Source organism: Pelobates fuscus, chromosome 3 (genome assembly GCF_036172605.1).
Source record: "Pelobates fuscus isolate aPelFus1 chromosome 3, aPelFus1.pri, whole genome shotgun sequence".
NCBI lineage: Eukaryota > Metazoa > Chordata > Amphibia > Anura > Pelobatidae > Pelobates > Pelobates fuscus.
In genome coordinates this window covers 370,439,503-370,461,366 of record NC_086319.1, presented here as the reverse complement: position 1 = coordinate 370,461,366, position 21,864 = coordinate 370,439,503, and the positions used below count along the sequence as shown (strand labels likewise).

Genomic DNA, 21,864 nt, shown 5'->3' with positions numbered 1-21,864 from the left:
GGTGTGACTAGGGGTGCATTGACAGAAACAAAAGTTATTTAAAAGTATTAAGTTGTTATGGTACCAGGAGGCCCTCTTACCTCAAGGGTTAAACCGTTCGAACGGTTTAACCCCAATGTTGCCTCCAGCAGTGATGTCCACTGCTAAAATCGGCAAGGGGGCAGGGGCCAAACACAGTTTTTGGCCAATTAGCACATCCTCATAGAGATGCATTGAATCAATGCTTCTCTGAGGAAAATTCAGCGTCCCCATGCAGAGCGTTGAGACGCTGAACGGCACTGCTGCCTACTATGCAGCACTGACCCAGGAAGCCCCTCCAGTGGCCATCTGAGTGGTGGCCACTTGGAGGTGTCCCTAGGAGCAATGTAAACACTGCCTTTTCTCTGAAAAGGCAGTGTTTGCATGAAAATGCCTGAAAGCAATGATTATACTCACCACAACAACTACATTAAGCTGTAGTTGTTATGGTGACTATAGTGTAAAATGCATAAAAATAAAAAATCTGACATTCCAAGTCTGTACTGATGCCAGATAATTCAGAGAGTTTTTAGAGACTGAAGACTGAATATATTTTTTTCTTTCCCACTTGTATGACTGATATAATGGTGCAATTTCTGTGGTTTGTTTCTGCTGTAATGAAGGTTCAATATAACATCTTTTTCCCTGTATCTTTCCTAACAGCCTCACGACAGTCTGCCTACCTCACAGACCTGTTTCTTTCAACTACGGCTCCCACCGTACTCCAGCCAGCCAGTGATGGCCGAACGTCTGCGCTATGCAATCAACAACTGCCGATCCATTGACATGGACAATTACATGTTGTCCCGCAATGTGGACAATGCAGAAGGATCAGACACAGACTACTGACCCCCTACCTAGCCTCCAACGTCATATCCGGTCTCCCACTTTCAAGCAGTGAAGTGGTTAGGAGAATAACAGGCATTTCATAGATCCACAGTATCGTTTTCTTTTACCAAAAAAAAGTATTTAATTTTCCCCCTATTTTGTGAAATCTACCACATCGAAATCGTCTCTCATGCAGCATCAATTGTTGCATGGAGGGCAGATTTTTTTTTTTTTTGGTCTGTTTTTTTTATTTTTTATTTTTTTGAGAGAGACAGGGCAAATGGCCGTGGAGCTGGCACGGTTGTCCAGTGTACCCGGTCTGTGTACTTGAATTGTTGTATATTGGTGCACTTATTGTTCACCCTAAGAGAACCGTTTTACATGAATATTCCTATTTATTTTGTTTTAATTGAGAAATTGCCTGTGCAGGATTAGTTATGCAGAAAAAAAAATTAATTAAATATACTGAAGGCACCTGCTTCTGTATGTGTCTGATTTATTTGTGTGTAAGAAACCGTCCGGTAACAGAGTGAGGTAAGTGCGTCTGAGTTATCAAACTAGAATCAGGGGTCTAATTAAAGGACCACTCCACACCCATACAGTGTGAGTGAGGAGTATCCGATTTAAAAGGCACTTGATAAAAAGGATCTAACGAGGAGAAAAGACGAGACAGGGGGGATATGATAGAAACATTTAAATACATAAAGGGAATCAACACAGTAAAGCAGGAGACTATATTTAAAATAAGAAAAACTACCACAACAAGAGGACATAGTCTTAAATTAGTGGGGCAAAGGTTTAAAAATATCAGGAAGTATTACTTTACTGAGAGGGTAGTGGATGCATGGAATAGCCTTCCAGCTGAAGTGGTAGAGGTTAACACAGTAAAGGAGTTTAAGCATGCGTGGAATATAAGGCTATCCTAACTATAAGATAAGGCCAGGGACTAATGAAAGTATTTAGAAAACTGGGCAGACTAGATGGGCCGAATGGTTCTTATCTGCCGTCACATTCTATGTTTCTATGAGAAGTCATAACTTTTGTTATTTAATAATGAAATACCCCCTGGCTGTCAAACAGCCATGAAGATTTGTTTCCTTTAGCTCCCCTGAGCTAACAGAAGTGGCAAGTGCATTCTATTTGAGCGTGCATGCCTCCTCCGCATTCCTGCTCAGACATTATATCACACCAGCTTTCTTTCTGAATGCAGGTGCACAGAAGGTGGGATAGCTTCAGAAGCTCTTCCAGGAAAAAGGGGGAGGGCTTGCAAAGGTTGCAGTTCATAAGAGCTGCAGCTTTTGCAATCTCTTTTAAGATATACCCTCAATGAATACATGCACGAAACTTTATTTTATATATATATATATATATATATATATATATTTAATAATTAGCTCTGTGGAGTGTTCCATTAATTTGGTTGGTGGGTTATCCATCAAAATATAGAACATTTATCCAAAGTAAACTAAATCTAGACAGCTTAAAGTTTTTGAAGGAGAGAACCACTGCCAGTAAGATTTGTATAATAAGATATGTAGAATGACATCACGCAGGAACGCTCATTTTTAAATAGAAATTATTTTATTTAGCTATAAAAAGTCAAAAAGTTGCACATTAGAAATATCAATTGTCATGTATTTTCCTGTAAATCTTTTACCATTATAATAAAAGATAATAATTATATTTCCTGTTATCGTAGAATGAGTTTGCGGGGAATCCTCTGAAGAATTGGCTCAGGGGTTCTGTCCGCAATCATATCTGCGCTTCTAATAGCCTGCACGACAAGGCGAGGACATCTCTCCTGCACTTGGCACAGCCCGCTCTGCGTTACATTTCGACAAAAGTTAACGTGGAGAATATGGAGGCGAACTGCAAAAGGGGGGATCGCGGCCAATGTCCGATCACTCATTCCAGAGCAGTTTTCCAGTTTGAGGCTACGCAGCTGGGGACAGCTAGATAGTATCTTGATGAGGACTTCATCGGTCACGTGAGCACAGCCAGACAGTGTCAGTGAACGTAGATTTGGGCACCTAGGAGAAAGGAACAGAGATTTCCAAGTCTAAACGCACAGGTCACATATCAATGAAGCAAATGTAAAAATGAATTGACCGATTAAACACTAGGATAATTCTAATGTCCAATAAAGCAATGCTTGGACGTTAATGGCAGTAGCAATAGATTAATTGTTTAGTCAAGATTCTCCTAATTAAACTGCGCAACATGGATTGTCAGGCCAAATGTTTCCAAGTCAGTATTTTATACAGCCCCCTCCCTGTGTCTGACAAACATGAGAAGATCTCCCCTATATTCCAACTATTTTAACTATTATCTAGGAGGGATATTATGGCCTCATATTTGCTATTCCCTCAATAATTCTGAACAACCATTTTTTCTCATTAAACTAAGGATTGCATTGAAAAGACAAGGGGCTTTCTATCTCAGAGCCCCCCTTACCTGTGTGCTATTCTCAATGCATGTCGGACATTGCCAGTTACCAAAACACACTGACCACTGACACAAATCTTTAAACGCGCTGCCTCTAAGCACTCACTAGCCAAACACGGGTTTATTAAACTAGGATCTGTGCTAAATTGTGAGCCAAAATCATTTGCGTTTGTCTTAGGATTAGGTCTAGGGTTTTTTTCTTTCTAAACAATGAACTGCAAACTTTAGCCTAAAAGTTGGAAAACTAGCAGAACTGATTATTATTTTTACAATGCAGCTATTTGAAATTAATTTTGGAATGCAAACTTCAATACTATTTAAAGAATAAACTGACAAATCTGCTTTCACCTCTGTGACAGATTAGTTACCAGACATCCCCAGATGTGTTTGTATTGGGATGTTATGTTAGTTTCACCATGTAGAAAGACGAACAGCCCCAGTGAAATAATTCTTCTCTGCCAACTTCTCCAAACTACAAACATAGAACGCGTTTGGACTTATCCAGTTCGGTTTATCAAATACAGTAACTGAATATTAATATATCAAGGTTAATTACTAAAGTGCAAATACTTCCAGTCTTTGCTCGTAGTATTTATTAGACTTGTGCACAAATTAAATTCCTGATAATCTTCGTTTGCACGAACAAATCCTTCCTGGATTTACGTGTGGAGTCAGACTTATCCATTCGTTCGCACATAGACATAAATTTTATTTATTCGAAAATAAAAAAATGAAACGTGTGCACAATGTCTGAATTTAAAAATCCAACATCCAAATGGATATGATTGTTTAATAGACTCCAGCCACATTGACTAACAATATTGTGTTAGAGGGTAATAATTCCCTAACCTTCATTTGACATGTCATAGGTGAGGGCATATCTATTGCGTTGACAACCAGCAGGCAAATAGCACAGATCCTAATAGACTTTCCTGCTTCCAAGTAAGATACAGTATAGATTGAGTGCAAATCTTATTTTAGTTTCAAATCTGCTATTCCCATATGCAAATCCTATGCAGACATTGGATTATACTGTAATAGATGTGCTAAATCAGTGCAAATCACCTTTATAAAATCTCTGAATTGCGATTCTGGAGGAAAGCTCATTATTTTTAACATCTTGATGGAATTCACAGTTCAGTTAATAACCCTGTAGGTGTTTTAATTAACCATTCCTACTTCTATAGAGGGACATCCTGACGCTTTATAACTGAAGAATTGGTTTCTCCAGCAGCCTGAACATAATTGGAGATTTAGAACTATAATTATAAAAGCGCGGTGTGATCAGAAAAGGAAGGCAAACGTATTAAATGGACACCACAGGCACCCAGACCACTTCAGCTCATTGAGGTGGTCTTGGTGCAGTGTCCCAGATCCCTTAACCCGGCAGTGATAATTATTTCAGTTTTTAATAAGCTGCAATAATTACCTTTTGAAGGTTAATTCCACCTCTAGTGGTTGTCTACCAGACAGCCCCTAGAGGAATTTCTGGGTCGTTAGTTGACTTCTGGTTGCCAAACTGATGTTGGACATTCTCACACTATGCATTGGGGACATCCAGCATCATCCAAAATCTACAGGAAAGCATTATACATGCTTTCCTTTGTGGAAGTACTAATGCGAGCACAGCCATCGCCGCGCATGCACATTACATCGCATTATACATGCTTTCCTTTGTGGAAGTACTAATGCGAGCACAGCCATCGCCGCGCATGCACATTACATCGCATTATACATGCTTTCCTTTGTGGAAGTACTAATGCGAGCACAGCCATCGGCGCGCATGCACATTACATCGCATTATACATGCTTTCCTTTGTGGAAGTACTAATGCGAGCACAGCCATCGCCACGCATGCACATTAGGTCTCCCCTGCCGGGAATCGACGTGAGAATATCCCACTGGAAATCATTACAATTTTACAACTGTACCCTAATCTTCTAATCAGCACAATGTTATAAAGATCTCTTACTAAGTTTACATTTTAGATTGATAATATTTACATTGAATTTCCAGCACTTGAAAATCCCTGTATTTACACATGCGTGTGTATATGTATATATAATCTATTGTGTTGCTGAGCACCTGGTAGCAAACATTTTATACATTTTTGGAGTTGGAGTGCAACAAGGTTTGTAAGATTTTCATTAAAGCTTTACGTATATTATAAAATCTGAGGGGCTCCGATAACTTGCACTTACCTGTCCGAGACCTTTAACAGAAAGTCACTCACTATGTTCTGGTGCTGGCTGCACATAGATTTCTGCAAGCTAGTTTTATCCCAGTCCTCAATGTTGCAAATTTTCACCCGGCTGGAATACCAACAAACTGATAAATACTTCAGAGCCGGGCCTAAAATATAATTCTTCTTCGCAAGTTCTGCCAGGGAGCTGAAACTTAACAAGGGCCACAGCAAAGGATCCTGGAAAACCAGCATTAAGTCACGGCATGTCTGAGATAGTCGTAGTCGACTGTCTTTGTCCAGAAAGGAAAATAAATGCAGAAGGCACTCGCGATTCAGTCGTGTTATATGCATGTTGAAAAATCTTTTTATATTTTTCTCATTCGAAGACGTTTGATGAGTGGCACGTAGAGCAAGTTTTTGGTTTTAACTGCGCTACAGTTGTTGGTTTTAAAACACCCAAATAGTTAAAAAAAAAAAAAGTGTTTTTTTGTTTTGTTTTGTTTTTTAAACAAAAAACACCATGCAATTCTGGTTCTTTAAAGTCTTCCAATTATAAATAAAATGAATGATCTGTACTTATTTAGCAAATCGTAAATCCTCCGAACATTCACCAGCGATGTTAGCCTGGAGAAGTGGCTGCTATGTTAGACTTTCCCAATGATATCTCCCAGACATTGTACCTATCTGTGCAGCTCTAGATATAAGGCCTGGACATTTATGGAAGGAACTTGTGTCCGAGCAGCTGCCAAAGAAGTTATATATAGAGTCAGAGTGGATGGGATTCAGGTTACTGATAAGTTTTTAGTTTGAGTTTGGGTGAATCTGTGCAACTCAAATTCATTCAGAATTCCTGTTCTAGAACATTGAGTTTAACTTTGGAATGAATTAAAATGTGAATAATAATCTTATGTATTGATGCTTCGTTTTATTTTTTTTGCTTGACTAATCTGAAGTTCAGCCATAATGTGACTGAAGACACATGGTAAGGAACAGATGGCTGTTCATAAAAGCTGCCTGCCTCCTCCAACACATGCATGCACCTGTCTGGATCACTTGGAGGTAACCGGGCCATTACGCAGAAAAAAAGAAACTATAGAAGGAAGGGATCATACGGAGCAATAGGAAGGGTGATATGGAATGGTTGCTTACCGAAATATGGATGGTAAGGGATCCAGAGAGAATGTCAAAACACCTGGAAATATAGTGGACTTGGATTTTGTCCAATTTGGCTACTTTAGTATGCTTTGATTCCTGACAATTTTTACATTGGTGAATAACCCTGTAGGTGTACAAATAAAGGATTGGATGAAACCCGGCCAGGAGTTAATAAATAACCATGTAAGTATTCTTAATAAACTGTGAATTCTCAGGAAATGAATGAGCAGTGATTGGCAAGTTTTAGGTGCAGAATTTTAGAATCAAATACACTCTCCAACTCAACTAAAATACACATTAGGGGGTAGGGGTGCGCATTTACGATCAAATCTGCCTTTATTGAGGCATTTATTTAAAAATGGAACTAGGATGGAACAGGAAAGAAAAAAAATGTGTAGATTCCAATTTATAAAGGATGGAAGAAACTGTGACCATGAAAAGGTTTGTCTTGGAAGTCACTCCGTGATCTTTCATAAATTCTAGGAAGAGAAGGTATTTTAGATCCCAAAAAATAAACAGAAAAAAAATCAAATTCTTTAAAACCTGGGATCCACGAAATGTATAATATGTATGGTGGCCCTGGTGCACAGTAAAAGGAGATGAACTACTGCACTGTCAGCTAAAGATTTATCAGAATTTGGAGAACCTAAACATTCCAACCCCAGAGCACAGCGTCCCGACACCCACTGCAGGAATAGATAGATTTCCTGTGAAATTGATCATTTCCCACGTGGATGATAATTCAGCAAGGCTTTCTAAATATGGTAAAATGCTGCCATCTCTCTCTCTATAGATTATATATATATATATTCATGGAAAATAAATCTGGTGTGATCCAATAACTCATTATGACCATGTGAGTGCAATACGACTTAAATTCTCCTAGTGGAAGAAGAATTCTCTACACCTTATCCTTAGGTGGAGATAAAATGCCATATTACAGAACCATCAGAACTTGCTGATATCACATAGGCTAGTATTACACAGTTACATTTAGCATACCTCCCAAAGTGTCAAATGGACTTCGAGGGACACTATAGGGAAAAGGGAGGACATGGGTACAGAATTGATAAATCGAGGACTGGGCTGGGTGATGATGCCCAGCAGAGGGGTTAATTTCCATAAGTTTCTTAGAGTCCAGGTACAATGACCACTTCAAAGCACTGAAATGGTCCTGGTGTTTAGAGTAACCCTTTTGTTTGCTAAACACATAACTAAATAGAACATCTTGCTCCAATAATCCAATTTCCAAATATTACATTAAAACCTCTGCAGGACATCCGTAATGATAGATATACAATGCATAGATTATTACTATTAATGTGTATCTTAACAGAATACTTTGCATTAGAATTGTGATTAAATAAAACTTGCTCATTTTCACAGTTTAATGCCCACATAACGTATATTTATGATTTTAGACTAATGGTACACTATAGCGTTAGGAATATAAACATGTATTGCTAGTGTCCTTTCTCTATATTTCGAATCAGTGTTCCCCACTTTTGACCTGTAAAAATAATTGAGAAAAACATGGTTTTACTTACCTTTTTTTCTAGTGCCGAGAATCACTTGGTGCTGGCGCCTGATCCTCCTCCTGCAAAGTCATCAAAGAGGCGTCACTTCCACAATTCTTGCCCAATCTAATGCTCTCCCTAGAGGAGCATTGGGAACGAGATGTGTGTGCGCCCCAAGTCCAGCGCGTCCAATCAAAATGGCCTTTTGCAGTGGCTGTCAGAAAAGGCGTGTTTAACCCATCAATGGAAACATTGCTGGTTAGTAGATACAGCAATGCATTTAGATTGAAGAGCTAATACTACAGGGCCATCACACCCTCTCAATGAAGGGGTCTGGCTGGTCATTTAACTCCAGTAGTTTATAACAAAGAGTTCTGTAAGATATTATACTTGTTACATTCATGTCTTGATATATATCTGACATAATGCAGAGTAAGTTACAGCACACACTATGCAACCTAATAGTTATGTGTGCTGTAACAATCTGTATTGTGCATGAATGTTAGTCACTACAGCAGCACCATTCCTGCAGAAGGCACGTTCCGGTGTGCCCCCAATCCTTTTTGTTTTTGATATATATTTTGCCGTTACAGATTCATTAACATAGCCTTATTCAGCACATCCCAAAACCTAAATTAAAACAAACTATATTATTAGTAAGATAAAGGTACTCCATTTAATTGGAACCATTTTTTTTTTTTTTAAGAGGACTAAATAACTAATAAATATCTCCCAACTTTGCTGCTGGGGAAATTGGGGCTGGTGTTGCCAGTAACACAACTTGCATCAAGCACGCCAAGGCTCACAGACAATCTCCCGGCCACCCCACGACATCAGGGACCAGGGCTCTCTGAATCATACTAGTGCCCGCTGCACAACACTAGCGTCTAATGATGTGCTTGCGCTGTACTACCAGATGACTGTTCCCTGGGGTCCCTGGGTGTTTGACACCAGGGAACAAAATTGGACATCGGAACAGGACCCTGAAATAGAGACAGTCACAGGAAGGGGGGCATCTCATTAGGCCTAGCAACACCAGCAACCAAGTGGATATTTACAAGACATGTGCAATTAGTTTCGGTCCGAATTTGAATTCGACCGAATTTCAGAATTGCCGATCTGAACCGAATTTCGTAAGTGCTTCGGATTTCTGAAAGTGGCAAAACAGGAGAAGGAAGTAATATTAAGGGAATGATGACAGGAATCTAACCCTACCCATAACATTCCTCTAACCCTACTAGGGGTAGGACTAGGGGTATGGGGTAGGGTTATGGAATTGCCGAAGTCTTGAATTCCCGAAGTTCGGAAGTGCCGAACCAATTTTTTTGCCCATGCACATCCCTAATATTTACTGCTCCCAAAATAACCCCAATGCAAAGCATTTTCTGGCATTATTTATAGTTTACAAACACATATTTACAAGGCATAAAAACTAGTAGACAATCTCCAAACCATAACGGTCACTTACCTCACTCTGTGAAAGAGTCCTGTTTATTTATTTAAAGCAAAGGTGCTGAAAGTCAATTTTCCGGGTGGAAATCTATGTTGGCACCACCTCGCTGAATTTTAACCTTTACACCCTCTCATCACTTTGTGTATTTCTACTGACCTTTTGTGTCTATTAACCCTCCCTATTTTGTCCTCCACATGCACACACAGTAATATACATGCATACATATATATGCAAATATACATGCACTCACATACACACAATAACACACACATATACCTAGACACAGTCTCACATCTAGATGCAAAGAGGCAGATACACGCAGACCAGGTGCGGATCCAAAATTTAACCTCGGCAGGGGCACTGGTAGATTATTTAAAGTAGCAATCCTGGCACAATAACCACTACAGCGCTCTGTAGTGATTACGGTGCCCGGAGTGCCCTCTCAGAATAAGTAGCCAAGATCCAGTGTTGCCATGGTAACCACAGCAACACTCCAAGCTCGCAAGAGGAGAATCCGGCAGAGCTGCAGGCTAGAGATCCCGGGTCCTCTCCCTCCCCAGCCGGCCACAGTACAAATGTGGTGTTTTTTCTGCCCGTATCCTACCCTTACAAATGCAGCAGACAACACTTGGAGTCTCTATTGGCACATACCTTTTACATCCTGTAGGGGGAACACTTTTCATATGCTACCAAATGAGGGATGGATCACATCAAGGTGAACCGACTCCAAACATATTTAGTCCCTACAGCCCTGTCATATCATTTATAGAGAAGGGTTTATTTACCATGCTACAGGCCAATGCAGCGGGAAAACAAACTGCCAAATGTAAAGCAATATAGATTACATGAACTCTAAAAATGACAATCTCTGCTCTAGCCACGGTCTATTTTAATATTTTTTTGTGACTGTTTTACTACTATACCTGTTAAATTTGCAATATTTGTTGCCAACAGCTGTAGTGTTTTATTAGTTAAGATATTAAATCTCAAACAGCTGAGCTGGAAACTACACTGTTGTCAGCCATTGGGAGTTCCTACTAATTGGTTTTGGATCAATAAAATGTATAACGTAGGTTAATGAAGGGATTGTGAGTGTCTGTGAACCAAAGAAATTAGCCAGATTGTAAGCATCACAATGGTAGATCACATCAGGTATATAATACTTACATTTATAATTAAATCCACTAGATTTCCAATAGCGTAGTATATAAAAGAGCTGCATTGGGGTTTCCATATCCCAGTCCTTTTTAATAACTTTCTGAGAAACAGCAATGTTTACATTCACCAGACAGTGACATAGGGATGACAGAAAAACATTGACACACAATTAAGTCTTCCCATAGAGAAGCACGTCTCTACGGGAAGAATCCTATTGGATTCGTGAGGCGATTGCGGTGCATGCGCAGTATTACTCTCAATGTTTCTGTAGGAATGTTGTCACAAGAAAAAGAGGCATCAGTCACAGTAAAAACAAGAGCCCAGAACTCTCTACGATCATAAATACATATTTGTATTTATAACATTTGAGTGTCCCTTTAAATGAGGATCAACACTGGATCGTGGTGAAATTGTGTTTGTTTTTTTAACATTTACCTGGGTAATCAAGGAGTTAATTAGACAAACGCTGACAGACACGGCTTCATGATGCACAGAATCAATTGAACTTTATTTTTTCCCTACAAACTATACAAATATCACATAACGGAAGAAGATACTCCAGTCCTGTGAGACGGATGCTCATATAGATAGGAATACTGTGTAACGGGTCTGACGTTGGGAGTAAGGCAGCTGTGTCTTCCATATACTGCAGCTGGTACAGCATGGTATGCATGTATTATGAGCTACACGTTTTATTTTTTTAAAGTAATCATTTTCTTATGGTGCTAATTAAATCAATACACACAGAACAAAGCTTTTCTTGAGCCAGTAACAAAGACAATTTGGCCTGGGACCATTTTGTGGATGTGCACTGTGGCCTTGAGGTTAGAGTTTGCCAAGATCGTGTTTGGTTTTTCGTTTTAGAAAGAAGTAGACAGTGTCTGCTAGAATACATACATATACGTGACGTGTAACAAGTAAGTAAACTGCCGTTTGTTTGGTCAAAGTAGCCAAGGGAGGGGGAAGTAATTGCTTTCAAGAACTTTCCTCTGATATATTCTGAATTTCTGGTGTAGTGATGAAATGCCCTGGCTATGCTTGTGTATGGGCAGTCATGTTTGCAAGCTCCACCAATGTTCAAACATCCCCTTTATAAGACACGGACTGCCCTACATATCCTGCCATTTATATAAAAGGGGGGGGGGGGGGGGGGAGAGGAGTTTAAAAGAGAAGAAAACACATACAAACAGATTGCCAGGACACCATAAAATAAAAGCCAGTAACTTAAAATGACACACACAGAAAGGCATGACAATGTTTTCTATATGTTAAGCAGCAAATCCATACTGTGTATGTGTTGAGGTTCTCATGGTGCAATTCAAAACAAATCCTGGTACCATCAAAACATGCAGCACTTCAATATGCGGGCAGTGAAAGGGGTTACCTGTGGCAGGATCAGATATTGAACAATTTGAGAATTGCTAAGCTAGAAAAACTTATGCTTATCTCAAAATACGGACTTCAGTGAGACCAAATACGAAAAAAATTTCATTCAGCTGTTGTGGCATTTCATCCCCGTGCCTGACTCAGCATCATGAGTGGATCCATTCCAGATTATGGGTTTGTTCTTACACAACTTCCCTTATATGGCTCAAGGTTTCAGGAATGTCCAGGTCGCTCGTGGACAGGCAAATCTGCCAAGCCTAGCTTGTTGAGCTGAATTTTATACATAAAAATTGATACTACCATATGAGCCACTCACGGGGTGCAATATTGTTTCTAAATTAAGTTTAACTATGCATTGTGTTCCTAATTTGTGCAAAAAGTCATCCATCGCCGTGTTTGAGATTCTTCCACAAACAGACTTTGAAACAAGTTCACTAAATTTACTCCATATTTCACCAGTGACATTCATCTTACGCTACCATTTCTCACCTCTTACCCTGGGGGCATGGTGAGAGGCATGTCTAGAAAATAGAAGCACATATCAATATAACTAAATTATAAAAATAAATAGGTTTGAATCCTACTAATCAAGTGGGCACTGGCTATTATCAAGCCCATACTTTACTGGTTTGCCTTACATTCTGAAATGCACCAGAGCCAATTACCCCTTGTCACTTGCTCCATTACAGAATGTTTTTCCTACCCAGACAGATCTAGATACCCTCACCTTTGCAGACCGAGTGCAGTAAAGAGAATGCAATGGCCTACTAGAATTGGAGTGCTTGTGAACAATCACATTATAAAATATGTTTCATCTGATTTCACAGCGTTAGGTGTAGGTGATGCAAAGAGGCACTTCTTACCCAAAAAGTGCTAGAGTGGCCAATGTGTTGGTCACCCCCTCTGGCTCTCAGAGCTGTAATAAATTTTGCGGATAATAGGGAATCATGCCAATGTGTTTATGGAACCAATGGCAATAATGCTCTACTGCCCTGGCTACAACTCCTCAAAATTATTCCCAGTGATCAATTTAAGGCAGGTCATAAAAATCAAAAACGTTTCCTGAATTTTGTCGAAGATGTGCCTATTTAATAGGCTCCAAGCTTGAAGTTGAAGGTCTATCACAGATGACGTAACTTTTGAATGGATGCTCATTCAAACACTGGCAATATTAACACCCACAAGGTGTCCTTACACTTAAAAAGAAAAATGGGCTTACAAGATGAAAGTGGCACTAGAAGTCTATTTAGCCACTAATTAGATGCATCCCCTCTGGTGCATTATCTAATAGTTTGAGCCTACTGTTAACATTAATACAGTTACCAGACAGGCGAGACTTCTCTCTCTCTATCCATTTCATATAAGACCTTGCACCAGAGGAATTGCAAATGTCATACTATGCTCACAATGAATGTGAAAGTGCAAAAATTAAAAAGGATGGGGTGTTTTAATCAAGTATGAGCAGAGGGTTGAGAGATCCGCTCTCAAAGGGCAAGATAAAAGATGGTGGGTGAGAGGAGAGGCTTTTAGAGTTTTTCAGGGACGACCAAAAGTGGACGTTCCACGTAAAACAGAATATATGCCTTCGCTTTTGCCACGGTCTCCTCTTCCGTCAGAGTCACAGTACTGTCATTGAAGTGAAACCAGCGACCTTCATGAGTTGCATACGCAGTGTAGTGTCCAGACCCAACACTAAAAGGAGAGGGAAACAGAGGGAGATGATCAATAAACATGATGTAAAAGCAAAGCCTTGCAGAGATAATTACTTTTACTCATTCTTCCTCCATAGGCAGTGCATAGTGAGTATACGAGTAGTCTACAATAATTGTGCTTGTGGAATGGCAGTGAAGCCAGGAGAGGCTCTGGAAGCTCAAGGACCAGTGTCAGTGGTGTTCCGCACAGTGGCATATAGCTAGGATTCCACCTATTACAGGTACCCAATGCTGTCACAAATTCTGCTTCACTACAGTGCGAGTAAGCCGGTAGTGACAGAGCCAACAGGATAGGCAGGCTTGGCTGACAGGAGTGTTTCTTTCTAATGTGGGCAGAGCAAACCTAGGAGAGAAGATCGTGCTCTCCCACAACTCTTAAATTTAGTGCATCTCAGAGATATGGCTCCGTTTTTAATGTGGAGCATGTAGTAAAACCTAAAAGACATCACAATTTACGTATGTTGTTGCGTTTTTATTAGAAGCTCAGGTTATGTATAAGAGTTTACAACACCACTTCCTAGAAGTGCAAACGATAATGTGGAAATCAAAAAGCTGCAGCAATCAGACAAGCTGAATATAAAAATATATTAACACCGTCTGATGACTTCGCAACTTGCAGTTTTTCGGTGTGGGGCTATAACATTAATGATCCTTTGCCAGCTTTAATTTCGTACACATTTCTTATTACAAAATGATAACACCCGATTTTGAAGTGTGTATTTTTAATCCCACGCTGCAAACACCTGTCAGCTTTAAAAATTATCTGCAAAATGAACACACTCACCCGGAGCCATGATGAACCACAACAGCTGCAAGATCATACAGGCAGCTCTCTGGACCAATATTTTCTGGCTGAGGAAGAAACCACACACACAAGCGGTTTTAAGTTAAGAGGGAGTGGGAGGGGGGAGGAAGCAGAACAATTAAACACAAAATAAACAAAAGTCACAGAAAAGAAAGTCTATTAAAACTATGAACCACTTGGCTGTCAATGGCAAGTCTTTGATACCAGCGCACTTAATCTTTCTCACACGTGCTTGCATCCAAGAATATTAAAACCCATCATCTGAAAAAGGACATCAGGAGAGCCCCAGGTTTGTGCAAAATTATACTTGCACAAATACTTATTCTCTAGATTTAGTAAATATGCGTCCCGGAGGTTAAAACAAAATAATAATAGTTAAGTGTAGAAATCTACACATCTATCCCGGAACTGGACACCGCCATTTTGGCCTTCCTGTCAATCACCGTTCTAAAAGGTTTCTTTTTGTTTAAGTGCTTTCTCTACTTTGCATAATGTGCCCTAGCTCATTTGATGGCTTTAAGGGTACTTTAAACGCATAAAATTCTGGGATATAGAATATATATATATTAGCATTGTGATGGCGATTCCCAGCCATAACAAACACAAACTGTATATTGTTGTCAGGTTACAGTTAAAAAAGGACACTGAAGGCGCCATGTCGTATTTATCAAATTGAATTGGTTATAGTAACTGGAGTCATGTCCATTCAGCATTAAGTAGTTTTTTATATTTTAATGTTAAATGAGAGTCTGCAGCAGCGTTCAGCCTATCACAGCACCCATTGTAGTTATGAATGGGTATGGCTGGAAGGAAGTGCGTCGTCTCTGCCAATTCACTCCTCCACTGAGGGTCAGACTTTGGACAGCCAGGAGCATTTAAGTTCATGTTAAACACTAAAAATTGTTTAACTTTCTTTTTTTTAACAAACTAAACTTTGGTATCAAAAAAACACAACACACTAATATGTTTGTATTGTGGGTAGTGTATATACTATTTTCCAGGGAAGGTGTTACCAAACAACCAAAAAACAAGTTTGCTGAAACAAAAAAAAAACAAAAAAAAAAAAAAAAAGGGCAGTAGTCCAGCAGCAAAAGGGTGTTAAACTTGAGATATTTTGGAGTCTCTTAAATATCGGTTGTATTGGATTTCAACTTCCCAACCAGTGTGCATGAGGAGGTGGAGAATTCTAAAGATTATTATTAATAACAAAGATTCCAGGTTTAAGTGCCTAAATGTTCCCCAACTCATTTGTGTACCCTTTGTACTAACACAGATCATGAATGGATGAAATACACAGAAGAATCTAAACATGTTTTATGCTCGTTGACCAGTAGTATACATGGTGGCCTAAGATTTCCGAAGAGACTGTAGGATTTAAGATGAATGATATAGATCAAAACAGTGTGTTTGTTACCTCCAACAAGAAGCACTTCATGTCCAACCCACGCAAAGGAAACTCTACATAGGTGTCCACCTTATTCCTTAAGTAAGCAGTCCAATGGAACCTTTTTAAGTGTAAGCAAAGCACCTGTAATCAGATAGGAATACGTTAATATAAATGATACTTTTCTACTTAATATACAGAGAGTAGCGTTTCAGTGCAAACAGTAAAGGTATTCAAGAATGCTTGGAATGTGCACAAAGCTCTCCTGGGTTTCGTAGGGCAGACCAGACCAGTTTGTTCTGAGCTGAAGTGACTTTATATTTCTGTGTGAGTGTGTTGTAAGACATTAAAAAAAGTTATTGGCCCATTACCTTTGGTAATTTCTGGATCCAGAATTTTTTGGTGGATTTTTGTTTCTTTTTGCACTTCAGGCACATATAGAGCTCTGTCTCGTCCAACTCTTCCAGGTCTGTGAAGCTGCGGAGACAGTCTGAAAGAGAGAAATTCATTAAGTAATTCTGGCTCATAGCAGTCTGAAAGTTTTATTAAATAAGCACAAAATTATACTACATGAGCACATAGAACAAAGACAAAGGTGTTGTTTCTCCCCTCCCCCATCACCGTATGCAATTTCAAACACATATACCCACAACAAATTACCTTCCCTGAAACCACACACAAATTTATTTAAAAAAAAAAAAGCCAACCACAGAGTGGACAGTAAAAATCTAGCTAGACAAATCCCTGGTTCGGCTGTGGGAATGTACAAATCCTCTGCAGTTTATTTATTTTGGGTGATAGATTAGGTACTGTGACAGACCACCTGGTCACTTAGGACTTGTACATGGCTCCCAACCACCACCTCCCCCTAAAATAACTATAATCTCCCACATTTTCCCCCCTCCAGCACTATATCAAGTGGTCCCAGAGACATCAGTGGCTAGAAGGGGGATTTGCAGAGGCGCCTGACTGGGAGCAACCAACAGTCTCAAGGAACTCCAAATCAGATCGCAGAGACCCAGGTATCAAAGTGTGACATTTACATAACCCTCGACTAATGACTAGGGGTGGGCTATTTTCATTTGGGAGCAGATAACCAAGGGGAAAAAGGAGTCCTTGGCAGCGACACTCTGGTCCACTGCGACTAGGCCGTCACAGGTACGCTGCAAACCCATAAACCAATTAGTGAGGTTACTCTATGAAATTAATAGCATTAAAACCCTTGCCTGTTTTGCCCAATCATCATTTTGTTCCAGCTCCACTACTTGCTTCAATGGAGGACTCAAACTTTAAAGACACTAAAGGTGTGACGAAATGCCTTCATTGAGTGCCATGCCTACATATGGATACTGTAAAAAGACTCAGTTCATGTGTTTTCCCGTTCGGGAACGTTCATACGAACGGAACCCCATTAGTCTCCTGAACGGGGATCACCCCAGTGCCCCATTAGAACGTTCCCACCAATTAATCAGAATGTTCGCACTTGTAACATAAGTGCAAAACTGCAACATAGTGTGAAACCGCAAGGGAAGTAATTAATGAGGGCTCCCCTGGTAGGCCACCATTTCGTATAAACGAACGCCAACCAGGGGAAGCATTCGTGGCCTGAAAGGAGCCGCTTCCCTTGCAGGTTTCAGCACCTGAGCCGCACAAACAACGACGGGTCGGGGTACATGCCGCGGTGGGGACACTTCTAGGGAGACTGGCTAGTTTGGTGGGCTTTTCTGTGCCTGGGAGACCAAAGGTCAACTACTTTTCCTGCGCTTTGGCTCCAAGCCACAGAGGCTCCTGGGATTAAGAAGCCCCCTGTTTTGTGAGAGAGACCCCTCATCTGGGGGCGGGCTTTCCTTACTTGGGAGACAAAGGGACAACGACCTATTTTCCCGCCTTTGGCATAAATGCTTGGTGCTACCCCCCCATACACATGTATGGGAGGTCAATTTTCTGACAAGTGTTTAGCTACTTCCTTTTTTATCAAGAGAGCAGGAACAAAGAAGAAAGTAGGACACATTGCATGATAAGGAATGGAGGTCAATATACTCCTTTTCTTCATGTGGTGCAAAATAAAACACAAGGAAAAATAAAACGGAAAAGGATTCCACACTAATCAATATATTACTTTCCCACCAGCAATAGACTGTGGCATTACTAAGTGCTGCCGTAGGCATGGCTGGAAAAACAGCCATGTCCTCGGAGGACTCAGTTAGTGAGCGGGGATCTCTCCCTTCTCCTTCCCCCTTTTTCAGTCCCTCGTCTGCTTGTCTTCCCCCACCTTTCTAAGTTAGCTCTTCCCTACTTACTGCACATACACAGATGGACTACTATGTCTGTAGTGGCTCTTCCGAGTAACAGGCCATGGCAGCGCTTATTCACGTAGCACTGCCTTGGCCTTTGCTTAGAAAAAAGACTGTTTTAAAGCAGTGATCAGAATATTTTTTTTTTTTTTTTTTAATATTACGGTTCCAAGTCTCTGTCACACATTTTCTTCCATAACTGCACATGGGATTTTTTTCTTTAAACTACAATCTTAACAAAATAAAATTTAAGTCAGGGAACGGTTCAATTCGTACCTCGGAGTGTGCAGATTGGTCCATTATCTTGGTTCTTACAACGCTTGTTACGGAATTGACTTGGAATATCTAAAGAGAGATCTATTAAAAGAAAGGAGAGATCAGGATCATACACGTCACAGCAATATTTTAGGAAAAGTGTTACTTATTATGTCGACGGGATTTAGTAGACAATAGACAAACATTTGGTCTAAAATGGCTCAAGTTAATTTCTGAAGGAGCACTAGTAAGGTCTGCCAATTCTTGAAAGGAACAAATACGATCAAGCCTAGTGAAGACACAATGAGGTTTGATACAAAATTTAAACAAAGTATGTACACAATATCCACTCCCTCAGGTTCAGAGTAACTAATTGTCCCTGTCAGTATGGTTGTGAGTTTTAAAAGAAGTGAACATTGAAAATGTCTCCAGTGAAGTCCCATTTCCGCATTTATTAGCTTTCTGGTCACTTTGGGCAGTTCACAAGAGTATTTTGTCAGAATATATGTGTAGTCCACCATTTACTCAAAGGCCTGATTGTTCAAATGGCATAGAATGTTTAACCTAGGTAAAGTATAAATCCCTACATAGTGTCTTAAAGTACACTATATTCATCAGAACCACTATAGCCTATTGTTGTTCCTGCAGGTATTTTTTAATGTAAACACTGCTTTTTCAGAAAAAAAGGCTTACATTGCTGATTAGTAACACCTCTAATGGTCGTCACTCAGGCGGTCACTAAAGACTCTTCCTATCTCTGCATGGAAACGCTGAATGCTGCGGACAGAAATACATTCATTCAATGAATCTCTATGAGGAGATGCTGATTGACCCAGTGCAGCATTTATCGCACATGCACAATAGCTTCCCAAAGCCTTCCTATGGGATAACATTGGATTGGCTGAGATCATTAAGATTAAAGGACCACTATAGTGCCAGGAAAACTAGTATGTTTTCCCCCACCCTCAGGGTCCCACTCCCGTGGCGCTGAAGAGGGAGGAAGGGGTCAATCCCTTACCTTTTTTCCAGCGCCGGGCTCCCTAGGCGCTTGGACTCTCCTCCCTCTTCTGACGTCCATTTATAAACATAGCAGTTTCTCTGAAACTGCTATGTTTATAGAAAAAAGGGTTAAACCTAGATGCACCTGGCACCCAGACCACTTCATTGAGCTGAAGTGGTCTGGGTGCCCATAGTGGTCCTATAAACGATTACCTCGGCAACCATTTTTCAGTTTGTTTGCCTACTTTCAGTTTTCAAAGCTAGAACAAGAAACAGACTGCGTACTATATACTGACTAAGACCTAACTTCTCAACACTTTCTAAAGAGATCCTCTGTAAGAAGTAGGAAACAACTGGACGGAGTATAAAAAAAACAAAAACAAAAAAAATAGTTTTAAGTGCATAGAACTAAAAATAATAAATGAAATAACTAATAAATGAAAACACCAAACAATGTGTTGCCAATAAGCAAAATAAACAATAATGCAGTTTTGAGACATTATACAATAGCTTTATACAGTTAGTCCATTTCCATTACCGACAGGATTTATAGTTATGAGCCCATTCACCCTTGGAAATACTTACTATATTTATATACATACACACACTTTGATATTGGTTTGCCATTTTGTGCATTAGGTTGGATTGTTCTAGAGTTTTTAGAAGTCAATGTCCTATTGATTCTTGGGATTTGTACTAGTCGTGGGTGGAGTCCAGTTTAGTTCTAGTGTTTTCCACCTGGCACTAAGCTCTGCACTATTTTAGTCCACAGTGCGTAGTATATACTATATTTTAATTGCAATGTGTATTTGTTCTTCAGTAGGATCGTGTGCTAACAAAACACCTCCATTAACTTGACGTTAATGGAAGTGTGAGCAGAACAAACACCAAATAGTTTAGTTTATTTTTTGGAAGAGTGTTTTCAGGTCCTTTAGAACGCTATGCATTAACCATGAAGTGTTGTTAGCTCTTCTTCAACAGCACTGTGATTGGCAAAACTAGAGTGTTTCCATAGAGTATAAAGTCCTCTACACCTGATCCGATATGGGTAAATGTGATGTTGTAATGTATTTAAACAGTGAGACTGTGATTGAGTCCATATAGCTAACTGCTCACCAACCGTCAACATGACGATAAATATCAGATGAGAGACTAGTTTTTATTAGTTGCCAGTGCAAACATTAAGTACATAAAACTATTACCCAATCAAGCTAAAAGGAAATATTTGCATAAGCCACATTTTACTAAAATTGATTTATTAGACTCATTTTCCATCGAAACAAGTGCTCGATATCTGACTTTGCAGCTAGATCTTGTTAGAAAGTTGAAGGGACACTCCATTGAACATGTTTTTTTTTTTACAATGTTCCAGATATGTTCGCAAAGAAAACATGCATGTCATTTTTTTACTGCACATTTTCTTTGCAAGTCATTCTTTTTTTTCCCTCCACCATCCAAGGAATGCTCCAATCATAGGGATCTGTGTTGGAGCCACGAGAGTGCATGTGCGTAGTTTGGCGGTAGGCAGGCACACACGAACACAGTGCACTTGCCGCTTCTGTTAGCTCTGTGCAGCCAATGCAAGAGGAAAGCCTCAAATTACAAAAAGTTACTAAAGTGCTATTTTCTATTGAAATTAGCACTTATTTTAAACTTCCAAGAGGACAGACTCCGAGCTGAGGTGCTTTATGCGTGTGGGGTGTGCTTTTAATTGACGCTGAGATGTTACAGATATACTACAGTAAGTGAGAAAGAAACCATACCTAGGAATGGATCAAATTTTCTGGATTCTGTTCCACATATTAGGCAGTTTACTTCATTCTGAAGAACACCACCAAACACAGACGTCACCACTGTTGATGCACCATTTCTAGGATAGAAAATGATGGAGTTACAATGTTGTCACTAATAAAATAAATTGAAGGGAGCTAATGACTAAGATAAATGTATTAATACCCTTGGTTACTCACATACAACACTTGCTGCTTGTTGACTGACTGGTGTTTGCCGGTGACTTGATTGCTTGGGAAGACCCATCAAGCTCCCCTTGCAGTTCTAAATGGAGATGGTCCAAGAGATAGCGCATGAACTCATGGGCGTCTTGCTGCTGATAACCCCTGAAAAAGATACAGGTTAGCGCTTTAGAAACAAAATAGTATATGAAACGGCCTACCAGCCAGCCTACTCATGCAAACTCTACTTTAAGAAGAGAATCACTAGCTTTGGTGACTTTCAGTAAACATCCAATATGTTCGCAACACTTTGCTTTT

General features: G+C 39.9%; 3 protein-coding genes across 11 annotated transcripts in view; 1 reads left to right on the top strand and 2 right to left on the bottom strand.

Moving 5' to 3' along the window:
- HERC1 (HECT and RLD domain containing E3 ubiquitin protein ligase family member 1) overlaps positions 1–1,315 on the top strand; it is a 139,403-nt gene extending 138,088 nt beyond the window's left edge. For all 9 annotated transcript variants that reach the window (XM_063449413.1, XM_063449409.1, XM_063449414.1 and 6 more), the window contains exon 79: positions 682–1,315. In XM_063449413.1, coding sequence (XP_063305483.1) covers positions 682–867 — 186 coding nt within the window. In that variant the 3' untranslated portion in view covers positions 868–1,315. The remainder of the gene's footprint in view (positions 1–681) is intronic.
- A 1,145-nt stretch (positions 1,316–2,460) lies between these two features.
- Positions 2,461–5,980, bottom strand: FBXL22 (F-box and leucine rich repeat protein 22). The gene is made up of 2 exons (XM_063445908.1): positions 5,493–5,980; positions 2,461–2,876 (listed from the first exon to the last, which is right to left on the bottom strand). The coding sequence occupies exons 1-2, from the start codon at positions 5,825–5,827 to the stop codon at positions 2,537–2,539; spliced, it is 675 nt and encodes a 224-aa protein (XP_063301978.1). The 5' UTR covers positions 5,828–5,980; the 3' UTR covers positions 2,461–2,536.
- A 5,259-nt stretch (positions 5,981–11,239) lies between these two features.
- The window catches only part of USP3 (ubiquitin specific peptidase 3), a 29,683-nt gene continuing 19,058 nt past the window's right edge, over positions 11,240–21,864 (bottom strand). Inside the window, exons 9-15 of the mRNA XM_063449405.1 lie at positions 21,565–21,711; positions 21,358–21,464; positions 18,617–18,697; positions 16,418–16,536; positions 16,077–16,190; positions 14,642–14,709; positions 11,240–13,837 (exon numbers count right to left, since the gene is read on the bottom strand). Of these exons, the coding sequence (XP_063305475.1) occupies positions 13,672–13,837; positions 14,642–14,709; positions 16,077–16,190; positions 16,418–16,536; positions 18,617–18,697; positions 21,358–21,464; positions 21,565–21,711 (802 nt within the window). The 3' untranslated portion in view covers positions 11,240–13,671. The remainder of the gene's footprint in view (positions 13,838–14,641; positions 14,710–16,076; positions 16,191–16,417; positions 16,537–18,616; positions 18,698–21,357; positions 21,465–21,564; positions 21,712–21,864) is intronic.